Source organism: Anomalospiza imberbis, chromosome 3 (genome assembly GCF_031753505.1).
Source record: "Anomalospiza imberbis isolate Cuckoo-Finch-1a 21T00152 chromosome 3, ASM3175350v1, whole genome shotgun sequence".
In the NCBI taxonomy this organism is placed as follows: domain Eukaryota; kingdom Metazoa; phylum Chordata; class Aves; order Passeriformes; family Viduidae; genus Anomalospiza; species Anomalospiza imberbis.
In genome coordinates, this window is record NC_089683.1 from 84,134,217 (window position 1) to 84,148,679 (window position 14,463).

A 14,463-nucleotide genomic window follows, 5' to 3' on the forward strand; every position below is an offset into this window, starting at 1 on the left:
AGCACTTTTTTTCTGGGAATTTGTAAGAATGCTTTCTAATTTAAAGCCATATTCAGTTGTGGGCTATTTCTTTTGTGAAATGCCACCAGTATTAGTACAGGACATAAAGGCATTTAGAAATTTGAATAAGAAGTGTCATTATCATCTTTTCTTCAGTGAAGATCTTTATGTAAGTTTCCATCTATTCCATACAGTCTCTGTTTCATATAAAGAACATATCTGTGTTTTCTGACTAGCAAAGGTCTGGCACAAAGATTTATGAAATGAGCACATCTTTCTACGTCTGAGGCATGATAATTTTGAAACATAATGAAGACCAGGGATGTTATACCACTGTTAATTGTTCCTTCTGATTTATAGTCACTTCACATGCAGAGTAGACAGTGGTATCCTAGGGTCCCATTTATCAGTGTGAAAGGACCCCATGGAACACAAAACAGAAACACAGTCACATTGGAAAAATGTGGGCTAGAGCTGCACAGCTATTGAGGTTAAATAAAATTGTTTATAAAAATGCTATTTAACTGCTGGTTTCAAAAGCACATTTTACAGTTCAACTTACACCTATGAAGTAGGAGAATATAACGTCTACTACCAAGGAAAAACAGGTAACCAAGTGAGATAATAGTAGGGAAGAAGGTGGAATCTGAATCCTGTCTCCCTTTACTTCATTATAGTTGTTAAATTTACCATCTATTCAGCAACAAAGCAGTCCTGGTTTCATTTCCTTGTTCAAAAGCTTCTTGCAGACAAAGATCCACAAAAGTACCTAAGGGCTGATTTGTAAAATTAGATTTTAAAAAGCAAGTATTTTTATGTGATATAATTCTTTTATCTGTGTAGTAATGACATCGCTTAGATGATCATGCATCTTGCCCGTTCTGCAGCAAATAAGCAGTTCTAAAGTGTTGTAAAGTTTTTCAGCCTTTTTTCCTTAAAGATAGCATAGTCTGTCTGTGCAGACTGAACTTAGATATTTATGTTTCTGTTTGTTTATGTATTGGCGCTCATAATCAATGACTGTCTTCAGACTCAGTCGTATCGATTAATTAGATTATGTCTCTCCCAATTCAGGAAATGTACAACTAGGTTACTGGTTTGGACAGGTTTCCCAAGTTGGGCTCTTTACTGTATTGCAAATAGCCATGAAATTGTTCCTCTCCTGGCTAGTACACCACTGTCCAAGGAAATTCAGCTCTTACTTAGTACCTTCTTCCAGCCTGTTGCATTCAAGGGGTCAGTGTGGCTTATCTGGGGATGAACCATCACAGTACCAAAAGCTCAAAGAGGAGTTCCTCTGTTTTTATGTTACTGTGATCAAATGTTACTGAGCTTCAGGCTCTTTATTTTTCATGTTTGGTCATTATCCAGCTTGCAGTTTTTGTGGCATCTGAAATTGTTTCAATGTATTACTGTAACTTAGACTTTTTACTCATGTGTTAACTTAGTTTTGCTCCCTTCTGCGTCTCTTTCTCTGCACAGTGTGCTTCCGAGTGCTGTTCAAACCCACCTGATGCGTGTCCTCTGGGCTCAAACTTAGTGGTTCTTCAAACAGCAAGGAGAAGGGGTTAAACAGCCTAGTGTCGAACTTTTTTCCCGCATAAGAAGCTCTGACTGAGTGGAGTCATTTGACTTTACAGACTTCAGGAAGGCGAAACAAGTTGCCCTGACTCAGAGATGTCCTCAGGACAAATATTGCTTGGCAGCAGTTTACATAGTTCAGGGAGGGAGGTGGACAATGCAGAAGGGCATTCTAAAAGACAGTTTAAACATGCAGAATTTAGAATAATCTACAACAGTAAATAATAGCAACATTAATGTATCCTTAGAAATATAAGCAATATATAAAATTTTGCTACTTTGGATAATTAGAGAAATTAGATTTGAATCTGTTTTTCTAATCAATATATTTTGAGTACAGCTAACAGTAAGTTATGGAAAGCTGTGGATATCTGAAGCCAAAAATGTAGTAACTACATTGATAAGACCTATTGTATTAATATATGCTAAGGTTTGAGTTACTTTGGTTTGCCCTTTGTTAATTCTATGTCTGAATTTGCAAATTTGAGGATTCTCAAAATTCTCACAATACTTCTAATTTCTTCAGTAGTTTTTAGTATTTTTGCATTTATAATCATCTTCTCTTGGGATTACATTATCCCTGGGCAGTGATGGCTTTTGTTTGTAAGAGGAGTTGCAAATGTCAGAAACCATACACTGGGAAAAATAGGAGCAGAAGCTGTTGTGTTATCTGTTAATTGGATATAGAGCTGAAAGATATTTCTTTTCTTCCATTTTAATGTCTTGTTTCTGCTGAGCAAAAAGAGCTCTACAGCCTTGTGGGTTATGTTAGAAGCTAGACATATGTGTCCTTTCACTGTGCACTGAAGTGTTTTATGTAGCATAGTTAAATAACCTTGAAAATTTTACTTTTTTGGCAATGAAAAAGCAGATATATCCTGAATCACGTGAAGTTATAAGCCTACCTTTGTGAATGGTCAAGATAGACTGGTGTTCTGTTGTTATGACTTCCCTTTTCTTTTTCACACACAGAATTTTTATCAAAGCTGTGAGAAATATACTGTCCTGTTTCAAACAATATAAAGATGACAGAATTAGCAGTTACATATGCCAAAAGATTCCATGTAGTGACTTCCACATAGAACTGCACAGCCAAGCCCACAGTACTGAATTATGCATGACATTTTTAATGGTGGAACAAAAGGAGTAGCAGAAGGAAATTCAGCAAAGTACTTGCTGCCTTCACTGGTTATTAGGCACTAGTGTACATGCATGCAAATCCCAAGATACTCTTTATTGAAACTCTGGTGCTGTGCTATACAAATCAAAGCTGTATGAAAGCCATACCTAATGAGGGAAGAACAAATAACAGGAAAACTCTGACAAAGGGAAATGCAGAATGCATACCAACTTATTGTACTTTAGAGAGTGAGAAACAAAGTTCTTACATTTGGCTGGATGCTGAAAGTATCAGCTACTGTAAATATTTACTTTACAATAATTGAAAGGATTAGTCTTATTTGTTAGTCCACAATGATGATGCCTCTCACTGTCTATTTAGTGAAAACTGGGAGAATGTAACTAAAATTATTTACAGAAGAGCTGCTGCATTTTAAGAGGCAGCTGCATCTAAATCATTGCTGCATCATTGGAATTCCGTACCCTGCTGAATTTATTGCTTACACACATTTTATATTGGAGCCAAATACTTGGTGTCTGAAAGTAGAGACTGACTTAACAGACCTGCTCTGTAGGTTTTTGAATATGCAGAAGGTTTCACTAGAAAACTTGATAAGGATTCTGTTTCAGTATTGATTTTCTTCCCCAAATGCACCAACCCCTACACTAAGCATTTTTGAGCCTTTTGCAATAGTAGTTATAACATAGATCAAGATAACTTCTTCTAGGCCAGAATATTAAAAAATTGAAAATATTATGTTGTAAAAAATTATTTCTGCTTACTTGACCATTTCTGGTTTTTGAGAAAAGGTTGTTACTTGCCAATGCTGTCAGGCTTGAAGCCAACACCACTTTGGTGATACCAAGATGCTTGATCCATCCATCTGGGATGCTGTATTTTTGCCTAGGAAAGGATCCACCCCAGGACTCCCAGTCCTCCTCACTTCTCATATGCAGACTTGACCCTGCATAGAGGTCCCCACCACTCCTCTCCCTTTACCTGTGCAGTTCAGCCATTTCTCACCAGCTCCCTCCTTACCAGCCTGGAGTGCCTTGCAGCACTGTCTCTAACATCTGCCAAGTACTTATGCTGTTGCCTGTCACAAGCAGCAATTCCTTATGTCAGGTTCAACAGTTTTCCATGTCCTGATGCTTCGTTTAACCTCTGACCAGACCCTGATGAGTGCCCTCATTGTTGGCCTGCAGGCTAAGAACTGGTTTTTTGGTCAATGTAACCACCCGTTAAAAGATTACTCATCGCACAGGTGTGAAATAGTGTGTGTTACTGGAGGAACTTGTTGGGAGAACAGTAAACTCATCAAGTTTATTGGTCCTTCTCTGGAAAATTGAGAGTGTAAAACTCTGTTCCCAAGTGGACTTCATTGAAATCAAATGCACCAAAATAAGTTCCTCACATTTTTCCCCCTCAATTGTAGAATTATTTTTTTTTTTAAGAATTACAATGCTATGATTATTTCAGGGTAGACAAAATTGCCTGAGACCTGAAACTTAGTGAAAAAGAGAAATGAAGGAAAGCTTCAAGGGGGAGCATCCCAGAAAGAAGCAAAAAGAAACAATTTACTAACAAGCCAGGCTTGAAAATACTTGAGAAGGTAAAAACATTGCCACAGTCACAGTGCTGCTTTCCAGATATGCAAAGTCTGTGAAAAAAAAAAAAAGGAAAAAGTATTTTTAGTATTTTTTATAGTGCATGAAGACTTAATGTTAAAGGTTATCCTGTTATACTAAGCTCTGTTGTATTGCCAGCAAGTGCAGACTTGATTATTGGTATTCTGATAGCCAAACTCTAGAAGGTGTAACTCAATTTCAGGTTCTCTAGCGTCTTCCCATCTATAATAATCAATTTTCAAAGCTATGATGTGTTACTACTATTGGTAGTGATACTGTCAATTTGTCTTGGCTTCCCTGCTTGGAGTTTATTTTTATTTATTTATTTTTCCTACATGTCACTGTGTACACTCAATTGGTTGTTATTTTAACAAGATCTCTGGAGAATTCCTCAATGATGATGCATGTTAAGAAAAAAGGCAGAAAACAATTTACTACCAAGCAGATACCAGATGAGTGGGCAAGTGTCCAGAGCTGAAAAACCTTAAACATGGAAAAAGCTTGTTAGCATATGCTTGTGCCACACTTAGAACGTATAATGAGAACAAGATCAGAGGCAAAGTTGTTATCTCACTGGAGTCAGTAGCAAGATTTGATATCAGAGAAGTGGTCACTTTGTCCCTTGTGTTACGTGTGGGTCACTTAAATACATTTCTAGCATCACAATTACGGTGTATATGTTCCTAAAAATGCCTCTTGAAATATTTATAAGATATATTTTAAAAGTGTAACTTCATCCCAACTTTTCATCTATTTTAACACAAGACATTCAGATTCAGCTAGGAAAGGAGTACTGAGAGTAGAACTACTTCCATATGTGCTCTCCAAAGACAAGCGCTCCTCCATGTTTTTTATGTTCTTAAGTATAATCTTGATGTGGTTGTAAATGTTAAATATAGGTGGTGTTTTGAGATATACAATCTTCTCTGTTTCCAGGTGGGCCATGCACAGGTACAGCTCATGCCTCGTTAACCACACCAACCAAAAGATCTTGCGACTCAGGTACGTGTTTTGTGGGATCAAGAAATTAGGTTTTGCATTATATTTAGCAGTTACAGTTTAATAGTAAAGGATAATAACCATACCTGGCAAATGCCAAGTGAAAATAAATATTGTTGCTTTGCTGCCAGAAATGTATATATGAAAGGATTAGTATGGCAGATAGTTCATCTGAGAATCCTTTTAAACATAATTATATAAATACACTCTGTTTTCAGTTAATCTTTGTGAAAACAAGACATACAGGAATAATCATTTTAAGTCTAATGATTGTGATAGTGTTCTGGAAATCCTGCCCTAGAAATGCACAGTATAGAGCAGAAAACTGTTCTGAGTACATTGACTTTACCTGATTGAAGATGCAGTATAGACAGCTGATCTTTGCTTTGAGACTAAATTTTACCTGCTTTGGGTCCTTTGATGCCTTTATTTCTATATGCAGGATGTAGATGGATAATGTCTCACAGAGCTGGTATTAGGAGTGACATGTTAGGTCATTGCCAGGCTGAAGTCACTGCTTCTGAATCAGATCTGTCCTGAGGAACCACACATGCACTCAGTCAGTCAGCCAAGTTACCTGCACTGGCTCAGGTCTTCTGCAGGCTTTGGTTTTGTGTGGATTAAGGAGAAGTCACATGATTCTTTCCACCAAGACCACTGTTGGAAGCCATAATCTCCTGGGGAGTGGTGGGTAGTGGCAATGTTCTTGCAGTCTGTGTTTCCAAAATAATTTTTGCCTATATTTGAATTTATGTGCAGAATGGAAGGGTATTCCAGTTTGAGTACAGGGTCCTTGCTCTTTAAGGAGTTCAGGGGAAATTTCCTCTGAAATAATTCTTTCAAAAATTCTTTCAAGTTACTGTTTGAGCTGAACTGTAGTTATTCCATAGGTGAGTGTTGTTAGCTTGCAGCAGATACAAGCTGGTGGTGATACAAGCTGACTTGTTCTGCGGTGAAGGAAGGTTACAGAGAAGCTGCATTAGCTTGCTCTTGGTGCAGGTGCAGACTTCTCAAGTAGCACATGATAATCTGTGACAGTGAGTGTTTTTTGCCAAAGAACTGAGTTTGGAACTAGAAGATAGTTCTTCAAAACAGGGAGACTGGATTTTCTTTTTTGTGTAGCCATGGACGTGTATCTAAACAAGATGAAATGTTTGCCACTATATGCCTTGGAAACTAATCTGCTTTGCTCATGGTATTTCTAAATTGTATTTTCTTTATATGTTAGATGTTATAATGTTTAGCTGGTTTTCATGGCAGAGTAATTTAAAAGTTTGCTGTGGTGCTACAGATACAGTAAACTGAGAGCACTGTTGGAAATTTTTTGTGTGCATGCTTAGCAAAAAGAAATGTAAGTTCATTATTTGGAGTGTGAAATAGCACCAGTAAAAGCTCCTTGGAGTAAAGCAGATGAAACCACAAGACATATTGAAAAATGTCTTGGCTAACTTTGCTTGGTAGTTCTTTTATTTTCAGTTTGTACTCTTGTTTGGTCTATGCATGCTTGTATGTTTTTCATTTAGTGTGTTTTGCAAAAAAAGGAGGAGATTGCCTTAATTTGATACCATAACTTTAATCTTCGGACAGCTAAATCTACTGATTTTCATTTACCTCAATTTCCCCTGAGGTTCTTACATTATTTGCTCAGTAATCTACATATTAACTTTATAGTCCCTTACACAAATGAACCTGGTACCAGGAGTTAGTTTTCTTCTCCAAATCTTGAATTTTCAGCAAACTTTCATTTTTAAAATAGATTACCATGTTGTCATGGGAATTGACATAAAAACACCGGCTACAAAATACTACCCAGAAGTGCTGTGACATCTTCAGGCATGAGCAGCATACTCTGTAGGTGAACATTTGTCAGAGTTTAACCACAAGGCCAAAACATAGCCCCATTATCTACTGTGAAGAAAATTAACTCTATCCCTGCCAAAACCAGCACATTCTTTCACACTATAATCACTTCAGCTTCCCAGGAAGCTACTTAAATGATGCAAGCGGTATTTGTCAACACTACACATTGTTTATAAGCCTATTTTCTGTAAGTATCCTATGTTTCTTATGCTTGGAAGAGCTTTGAGGAAAAAATGTTGCATTAGATTTTATCTGTGTAATTCTGTTCATCCTTCAAGCATAGTTTTTCCCCAAAATTCCCTAGATCAGCATTTGAGACAGAAAATTAGAAATTTGACCTACTTATTTTATATGTAAGTTTCCATCAGAATATTAAGGAAGGAGACAAACCTTTCATGTTTTATCAGTGTGAGTGTGACAATTGAAGAAAGATCAAAACAATAAATCTGCCAAGGTAAAGGAAAAGTTCTCTTAGAGAAAAAAGAGGTTTTACCTGATGTACTTGTCAACCTGCATGCTGTAAGAGCTGTTCTGATAAAAAATAGTATTATGACACCAAATAGTGGGGTTTTTCCTCCTGTTCGCCAGAATCATCACTGTGGTAGAAATATTTCTATTCCAGTGTACCCACAGGACAGGGATTATAATGAAAAAAAATTAATAAAGCCTTGCAATCCTTAGTTTGGATGATGCCTCAAAGGCTTCTGAGCGCTGGCAATCTGAAGATTTTGTAAGAAGAAAGATGGGACTGTGTGGCCCAGTGTATAGCTTCTTATGCATTTTGATTTGTTTCTTAATGGTTGGGTAATGTGATGATTGATGGCAGGTACTGGGAGGCTTCCTCTAGTACAGGGCATCCACATCCCGTTTGTATTAGGTGCCCATGTTGGGAAAGTGCAGTAGCAAGTAGCATATTACTCTTGTTTTTTCTGCTGTACAACTTTAATGATGATTTACTACACAACTCTAAACAGCCAGATTTTATAACATTTTTATGCAGCTTAAAGAAACCTGGAAAAAAATTGATGGAACTGTGTGAGTGTGCTTACTTAATTTTTAATTGTGCAGTAGAGAAGATGGTAGAAACAGGCTGATAAAATGTGGTAATGATACAATCAATTCATACATTATATGCATAAAGTTGGTGAGGTTTTAAGTACTTTATTTCTCAGTAGCAGTTCATCAGATGTGCATCTATAATATTTTGTGTAGTTATATGTGTAGATAGCTCACATTTTATGAGAATATCTGTTGTACATTGGTGTGGTGGTGTTTATATTGTACAAGATGAGAATCTGTCTCTTTTTTCTGTGTGTTTTCTAATTTAAAATTTGAGTCTAGAAGATGGAAGTAATTATTTCACTGCTTGAGTAAAGTCGTTAAACAGGGCTGTGGTCCTTTATGAAGTTTCAAATTTATTGATGTTCTTGTACTAAGATATGTGCTTACTTGTAACAGTGCCTGGAATCCAAATGCTTTTGAGGTTGAACCTCCACAATTGAGAGGACAGCCTTTGAGGAGTTACAGGAAGGTCAAGTTGTGGAAATAGAAGTACACAGATTTTGAGCCTGAGCTAAAACCATGAAATCATTACATTGATATGATTTTTTTTTAATCAATCCTTATGTGTTGAGTAAGGACAAAAGGACCTCATACACAACTAATTAAATTTTCTTTTTTAATTGCTCTTAAATGCTAAGCTCCTGAGCAAAAAATACACAAAAGATTACTGTAGAGGGCTTTATAGCACTAAACCAACTTTGAGGTCTGTTTTTCATTATTGTTTCAAGGGACTATTAAGGTGTTCTTTAGTGTCTGACTTCTCGAGGGCATTGTGTTGAAATCCAGCCTTCTTGGAGCTCTCTTACCAACAGGAAAGTGATGATAGAACAGCCTTTGAGCAGCATAGTAAATCACCCATCCCTAGCAATAACAGTGCCCATTAGGGACGCTCTTCCCCCTCCCTCTGCCCAGTTTCTAGCTGCACTAATAGAGCAGCACATCAAGCAAGGCTGTAAATAAAAGTTACAACATAATAGGTGGGTGCTGAAGTGGAACGGATGGGAGCTGAGGCATGGAGGCCTTATTGCTGCTCATCAGCAATTACAAACAGGATGAAGTGCCTGGGAATGGCACTGATGTGCCAGGATAGAGGATAGAGGCTGGGAGATGACACTGTGCCATGATCAGATGATGTATGGTGATGGCTTTTTACTGCCTCAGCTTATTGCTTAGCTCTGTGACATGCTGTTCCATGCTCCCTGGATGCTATCTGGATGGACAGATTGGTTTCCTCTACCCCTGGTTATCTAAGAGCCTTCTCAAAGTGTTATGATTGTTGTAGATTAAAATCTTCCTAGTGGTAAGGATCATAAAAGTCATAGAAGTAAACGAAATTAAGGAGGACTTGCTCTAATTTTATGATTTATTTCCACTATCACCTTTCTCAGCTTTACAAAGCCACCCTTGTTCATTAAAAATAGTGGGTATGGTTGACCTGAACTTTCTTTTACATTGAAGGCATCCCATGATTTTAGACTAATTGAGTTAGTAGGAGAATCCAACATGATGGGTTTGGGATCAATACATCAAAAAGTTTGTTAAAATTCAGCTATAGCTATGATGATCCTTGCCTCTGAGTTAAAAAAAACTTCATCTGTTTCTCAGATGGTTTATAAGAGCTTGTTAGCACACAGTAATTGGTAATTTTTTTTTTTTTTGTAAAAAAGTCTTTCTTTATTTTTATCTAGCACAGTCTTAGCACATTTCTGTGCTAGACATCTAAATCATCGCTTTACTAAACTGCAGTGAAAAAAAATGCCTTGAATTTTAGTCCATATTTGCTTTGAACTAAAGAGATGTTTTGCAAGCATTTTCATAGTTCCTACATTAATCACTCATGCTGTTTACTTTTGAAGAGAATTTTCTTCCAACTAGTGGAAAAAACACAGCATTCAGAAATGAAATGGCGTGCAGCAGCATGACAGCCTATGAAGACTGTGACTTCTGTCCCTGTCTATTCAGTACAGGCAGGATAAAATAAATAGATTATTTTCTATCATCTTATGGTATTAGGACAGGAATACTTTTGCTGCTGTGTTAAAGTACACTAAACTAAGATGAATGGAAACTTTTCACAGTATTACTTTGAAATTAACTTTCACTTAGTGGCTACCTGGTGTACCTTTTCTTTGCATTGATCATCAAGTGAGGAAGCTAGATAGCTGAGGTGGCCAAAGGGATTAAAAATGTACCATGGCTGTGAAAGCCCTCTTTCATATGCTGTATAGATAAATTACAAATACTTAAGAGACATGCCAGTAATTTTTATTTAGGATTAACTCCTTTTTCTTACCAGTCTGTTGTAATCATTCTTAAAAGGACTGTTAGCCTTTTTCTTACCAGTCTGTTGTAATCATTCTTAAAAGGACTGTTAACCTTAAGAAATAAAGTAACTGTTGTGGAATAAGATAAATAGATGAACATGATAACTTACATGCTTATTAATGTTTCCCATTTTATAACATTATATTGCCCAAAACCACACTAACTGAGATCAATTCTCTTATAAGACCACGTAAGGCAGTTGAACATGATCTCCAAGAAAGAAAAATCCTGGGTATAAGAACAGTTTAATAATTAAAATAATTATAAATTGTAAAAAAAGGAAAACAGCAAAAAGGAGAGAGAAATAACTAACTTTTGCCATCCAGTTCCTGAGCAGCAGCCCCTGGCCAGCTTTCCCCCTGGTTTATATGCTGATCATGACACCATAAGGCATGGAACATCCCTTTAGACAGTGGGGGTCAGGTGTCCTGGCTGTCCCCCTTCCCAGCTTATTGTGCCTTCCAGCCCCTCTCATTGGTGGGGTAAAGTGAGAAGCTGAAAAGCCCTTTACTATGTGTAAACACTGCTTAGCAACATCTAAAGCATCAGTGTGTTATCAACATTATTCTCATCCCAAATCCAAAGCACAGCACTGTACCAGCTAGGAAGAAAGCTCCGGTGGAAACCAGGACACTGCGTCATGCAGAAAGTGGGATTTGGTATATGCTGGTGTGAGTGGCAGAAATGTGCAATAATTCAGATAGATTTTGGTTATTCAGAGGTTCATAGGTTATATGAATCAACCATTTTTTCCCTTATGGGGAGGAAAAAACCCCAACCCAGTAAAACATAAGTAAAACGCAATAATCAGAATCTCTCTGTGGATGGGGAGTAAGGGCCTCCTGGCCTGTGTGACCTCCCTGCAGGTGCTGACACACACACACACCTCTGTGTACCTCATAGTACTCCCAGCTCTCAGAGGTCAGTTCAAGTTCAGCATCCTAACAGAAAATGTCCTCCAAGTACTTAAACTGTTATTCCCACTATCTTTATTTATCCTCTCAAATCTCCCAAATTCATATTTTTTTATCCTTTGTGCAGCTCAGATAAGCCCTTGAAACTTTTTTATTCCTTCACCAAATATCCCTTTTAAGACTTTCTGGGTTTGTGTAAGTCCATTTCTCAGCTTTCACATGTCTTTATCTCTTTTTGCTGCTTTTGTTTCAAAATTTTCGTCTGTTTTCATTTCCAAATTCTGAATCCCATAAAAAAGAACAACTTGGAGGAAAATGTACTTGGGTCAGTAGGACAGGATGATCTCTTGAGAGGAGTTCACATTGAATTGTCAGCCAATAAGGAAATTATTTTGAATGTCAAAGTAAAGGTACCAGATGATAGGAATAAACACTGTCTGGATTAACTGTGTTAGGAACAGTATAGCTGGCTGATTAAGGGCAGAGATTTTTCCCCTCTAGTTGGCACTGGAACAGGTACCCACAGAGGCTATGAAGTCTTAGTCTTTGAAAATTTTTGAAAATGTACCGGGCCCTGAGCAACCTGATCCAATTTCTTTGATGTTTTACTCTGCACCGAGCAGGAGGCATGACCTCCAGAAATCCCTTCCAACCTAATTTTTTTCAGTGACACTAAGGGAAAACAAATATGATGTGAGTCTTTAGAGATACTTAGTCTAACCTCAGTAGCATTCATAGCACTTAATGAGAACTGAGATCTGGAAGTACAGGCAAGTATTTAGTGCCTCAAGCACTTCAAGTTCTGTGGAGAAGAGCCAGGAGACAAACTCTTGGAAAGGTGGGAGGGTTGGGATGGTCAATGCAAAGCAAAAATCTGGGAGAGCAGTCCATGCAGCAGCGTTCTCTTGGGCCATGAGCTGGATAAATGACCTGTGCTTTTTTAGATGAGACTCTCCTGTCCTGAAAAAAACATGTGCTGCTGCCCTCAGCATTTTCTCACCACATTTTCTCCATGGGCTGATGCTTTTCAGTCTGGTTGGTGAAATTGTTGCCAAATACAAAACTATGCAGTTAAAAGGTCATTGTCTTTTAAAATTCAGATATTACCACCTCTTTTTACCAAAGTCTTAGGGAATTATGACAAAGAATTTGTCTTCAGTTTGTTGAAACTGAAGAGCAAATATTTTGTCCTTTATGTATATTTTGGTTGAAATGAAACGGCTTTACCTTGATTATTTTTTAGTGGTTTCATGCCATGTTTAGTTTTCAGAATTCTCAACATCTCTGTGATCAATTAAGTGATCTCTGACAGTAGGTATATACTATGAAAGAATATACATCTATTACCCTTACTTAACATTGTTCTCCCAACAGCTCTGAACTCCTTGTTTTATAACCAGAGACTGCTGGAAAAATTGCATCTCATAACTTTAAACAAAGCACATGTCCATTAATTTTCAAGGGTAAAGAAATCAGGGTTGTTGTATTGCATTTCTCACCTACACTCCACTGGAAGAGGATTTGGTGAGCCTATGCTTTGCTTTAGTTTTGACAATATGGAGAATGTCACAAAGAATAGTTGAGATCATTAACTTTAAAGACCTGGTTCCTGTCAGGCAGAAGAATTGAACTGATTTTACCTCAGCAGTCGGCACCCTGATCTGATCCGTTCAGATCAGACAGCTTCCTTACAGGTATGCTTTTGCAAATGATACACATAATTTTAAATTTTTAATTATAAATTTAAAATTTTAAAACTGTTACTTTACTTCACTGAAGATTTTTTTAAATTAAATTAGTCATTAAATAACTCGCCTGAAATATATTTGAAACAAATAGCCACTTATATTTACTTTTAAATTCAAATTTTTTTTTTGCTATTTTAAAACATGTGTAACTCGCAGGGAACAAATCCACAATCAGATTCCTGCTGAACTTTTTGATGTGAGTGCCCCAAAGGTTTCATCTGACTCTTTGTGAAGTTCTCTATTCTGACTAATTATTTCAGTGAGCATCAGACAACTTCTAAAAACAAGTTTTCAGTGTTTTCATTTAGATTATAGTTTTCATAAGGACTTCAGAAATAGATGAAGGTAATTTTAAAGTCTTTTGGAAGTATTCTTTAGTCTGCTGAACACACCGGGAAAGTATAATTTCCTAGAAAGTGAGGAAGATGTTTGTGTGACAGTTCCGTGAGCATACAAGTGATGTCTTTTTCCTGTTTCTGTTCCAAATTTTCCGTAACAAGAACTTTGTGGAATAACTAATAACTAATGAGAGCAACATTTTGAAGCAAAAGAAAATTGAAAAGGAGCTGGATATAAGATACAAGACAATGCACGTACTGTTGCAGCCTCCAAGTTTCACTGATCTGTTCTTCCTCTCCCTGGTCTTTGGTTTAGGTTTGTGTAGAAGCTTCCCAAACATCTCCTTTTCAAACAGTAAGAACTACCTGGTAAACCAGCCTGACTTCTGGTGTACTGTAGACACCAATCAGGTGTAAAGGAATTGTGTCCTATGCCAGAGTTGGTTGTTTCCCTCCCCACCCAAAAAAAATTGCTAGAAAAAGTAACACAGTCAAAATATAAACTATATAAATTGTTAAGCTTTATTTAAAGTAATGGAATTAAAACCAAGTTTGAAGATGGATTAGCTCTACATTTCAGAATGTACCTTCTCACAAATGCATTCAGGAAAATTTTTATCAAAATACAAGAGCTCTTAGGGTTTTTTTCCTTGACATTAATCAGGTACAATCCTTGGAGCTATAGTCTCTCATTGCAAGATTTCTGTTACTAATGACATTACTGAAGTTCTGCAGTTAAAAGATAAATTAGTTTTTTTGAAAGATAAATATTGGTAAGTATTTTTTTCACTGCTGCAGGCAAGAGTTCTTTGCAATTCCTCTTCTGAATATCTCTCTTAGCCTTGGAAATACCTCATTATACCAATGGGGGAAGGGTCTACTAAGAAA

At 37.0% G+C, this 14,463-nt stretch overlaps 1 protein-coding gene across 1 annotated transcript in view; it reads left to right on the forward strand.

Annotated features, from left to right (window-relative positions):
• Positions 1-14,463, forward strand: part of ZFAND3 (zinc finger AN1-type containing 3) — a 133,409-nt gene that overhangs the window by 95,367 nt on the left and 23,579 nt on the right. Inside the window, exon 5 of the mRNA XM_068185480.1 lies at positions 5,266-5,331. Within this exon, the coding sequence (XP_068041581.1) occupies positions 5,266-5,331 (66 nt within the window). The remainder of the gene's footprint in view (positions 1-5,265; positions 5,332-14,463) is intronic.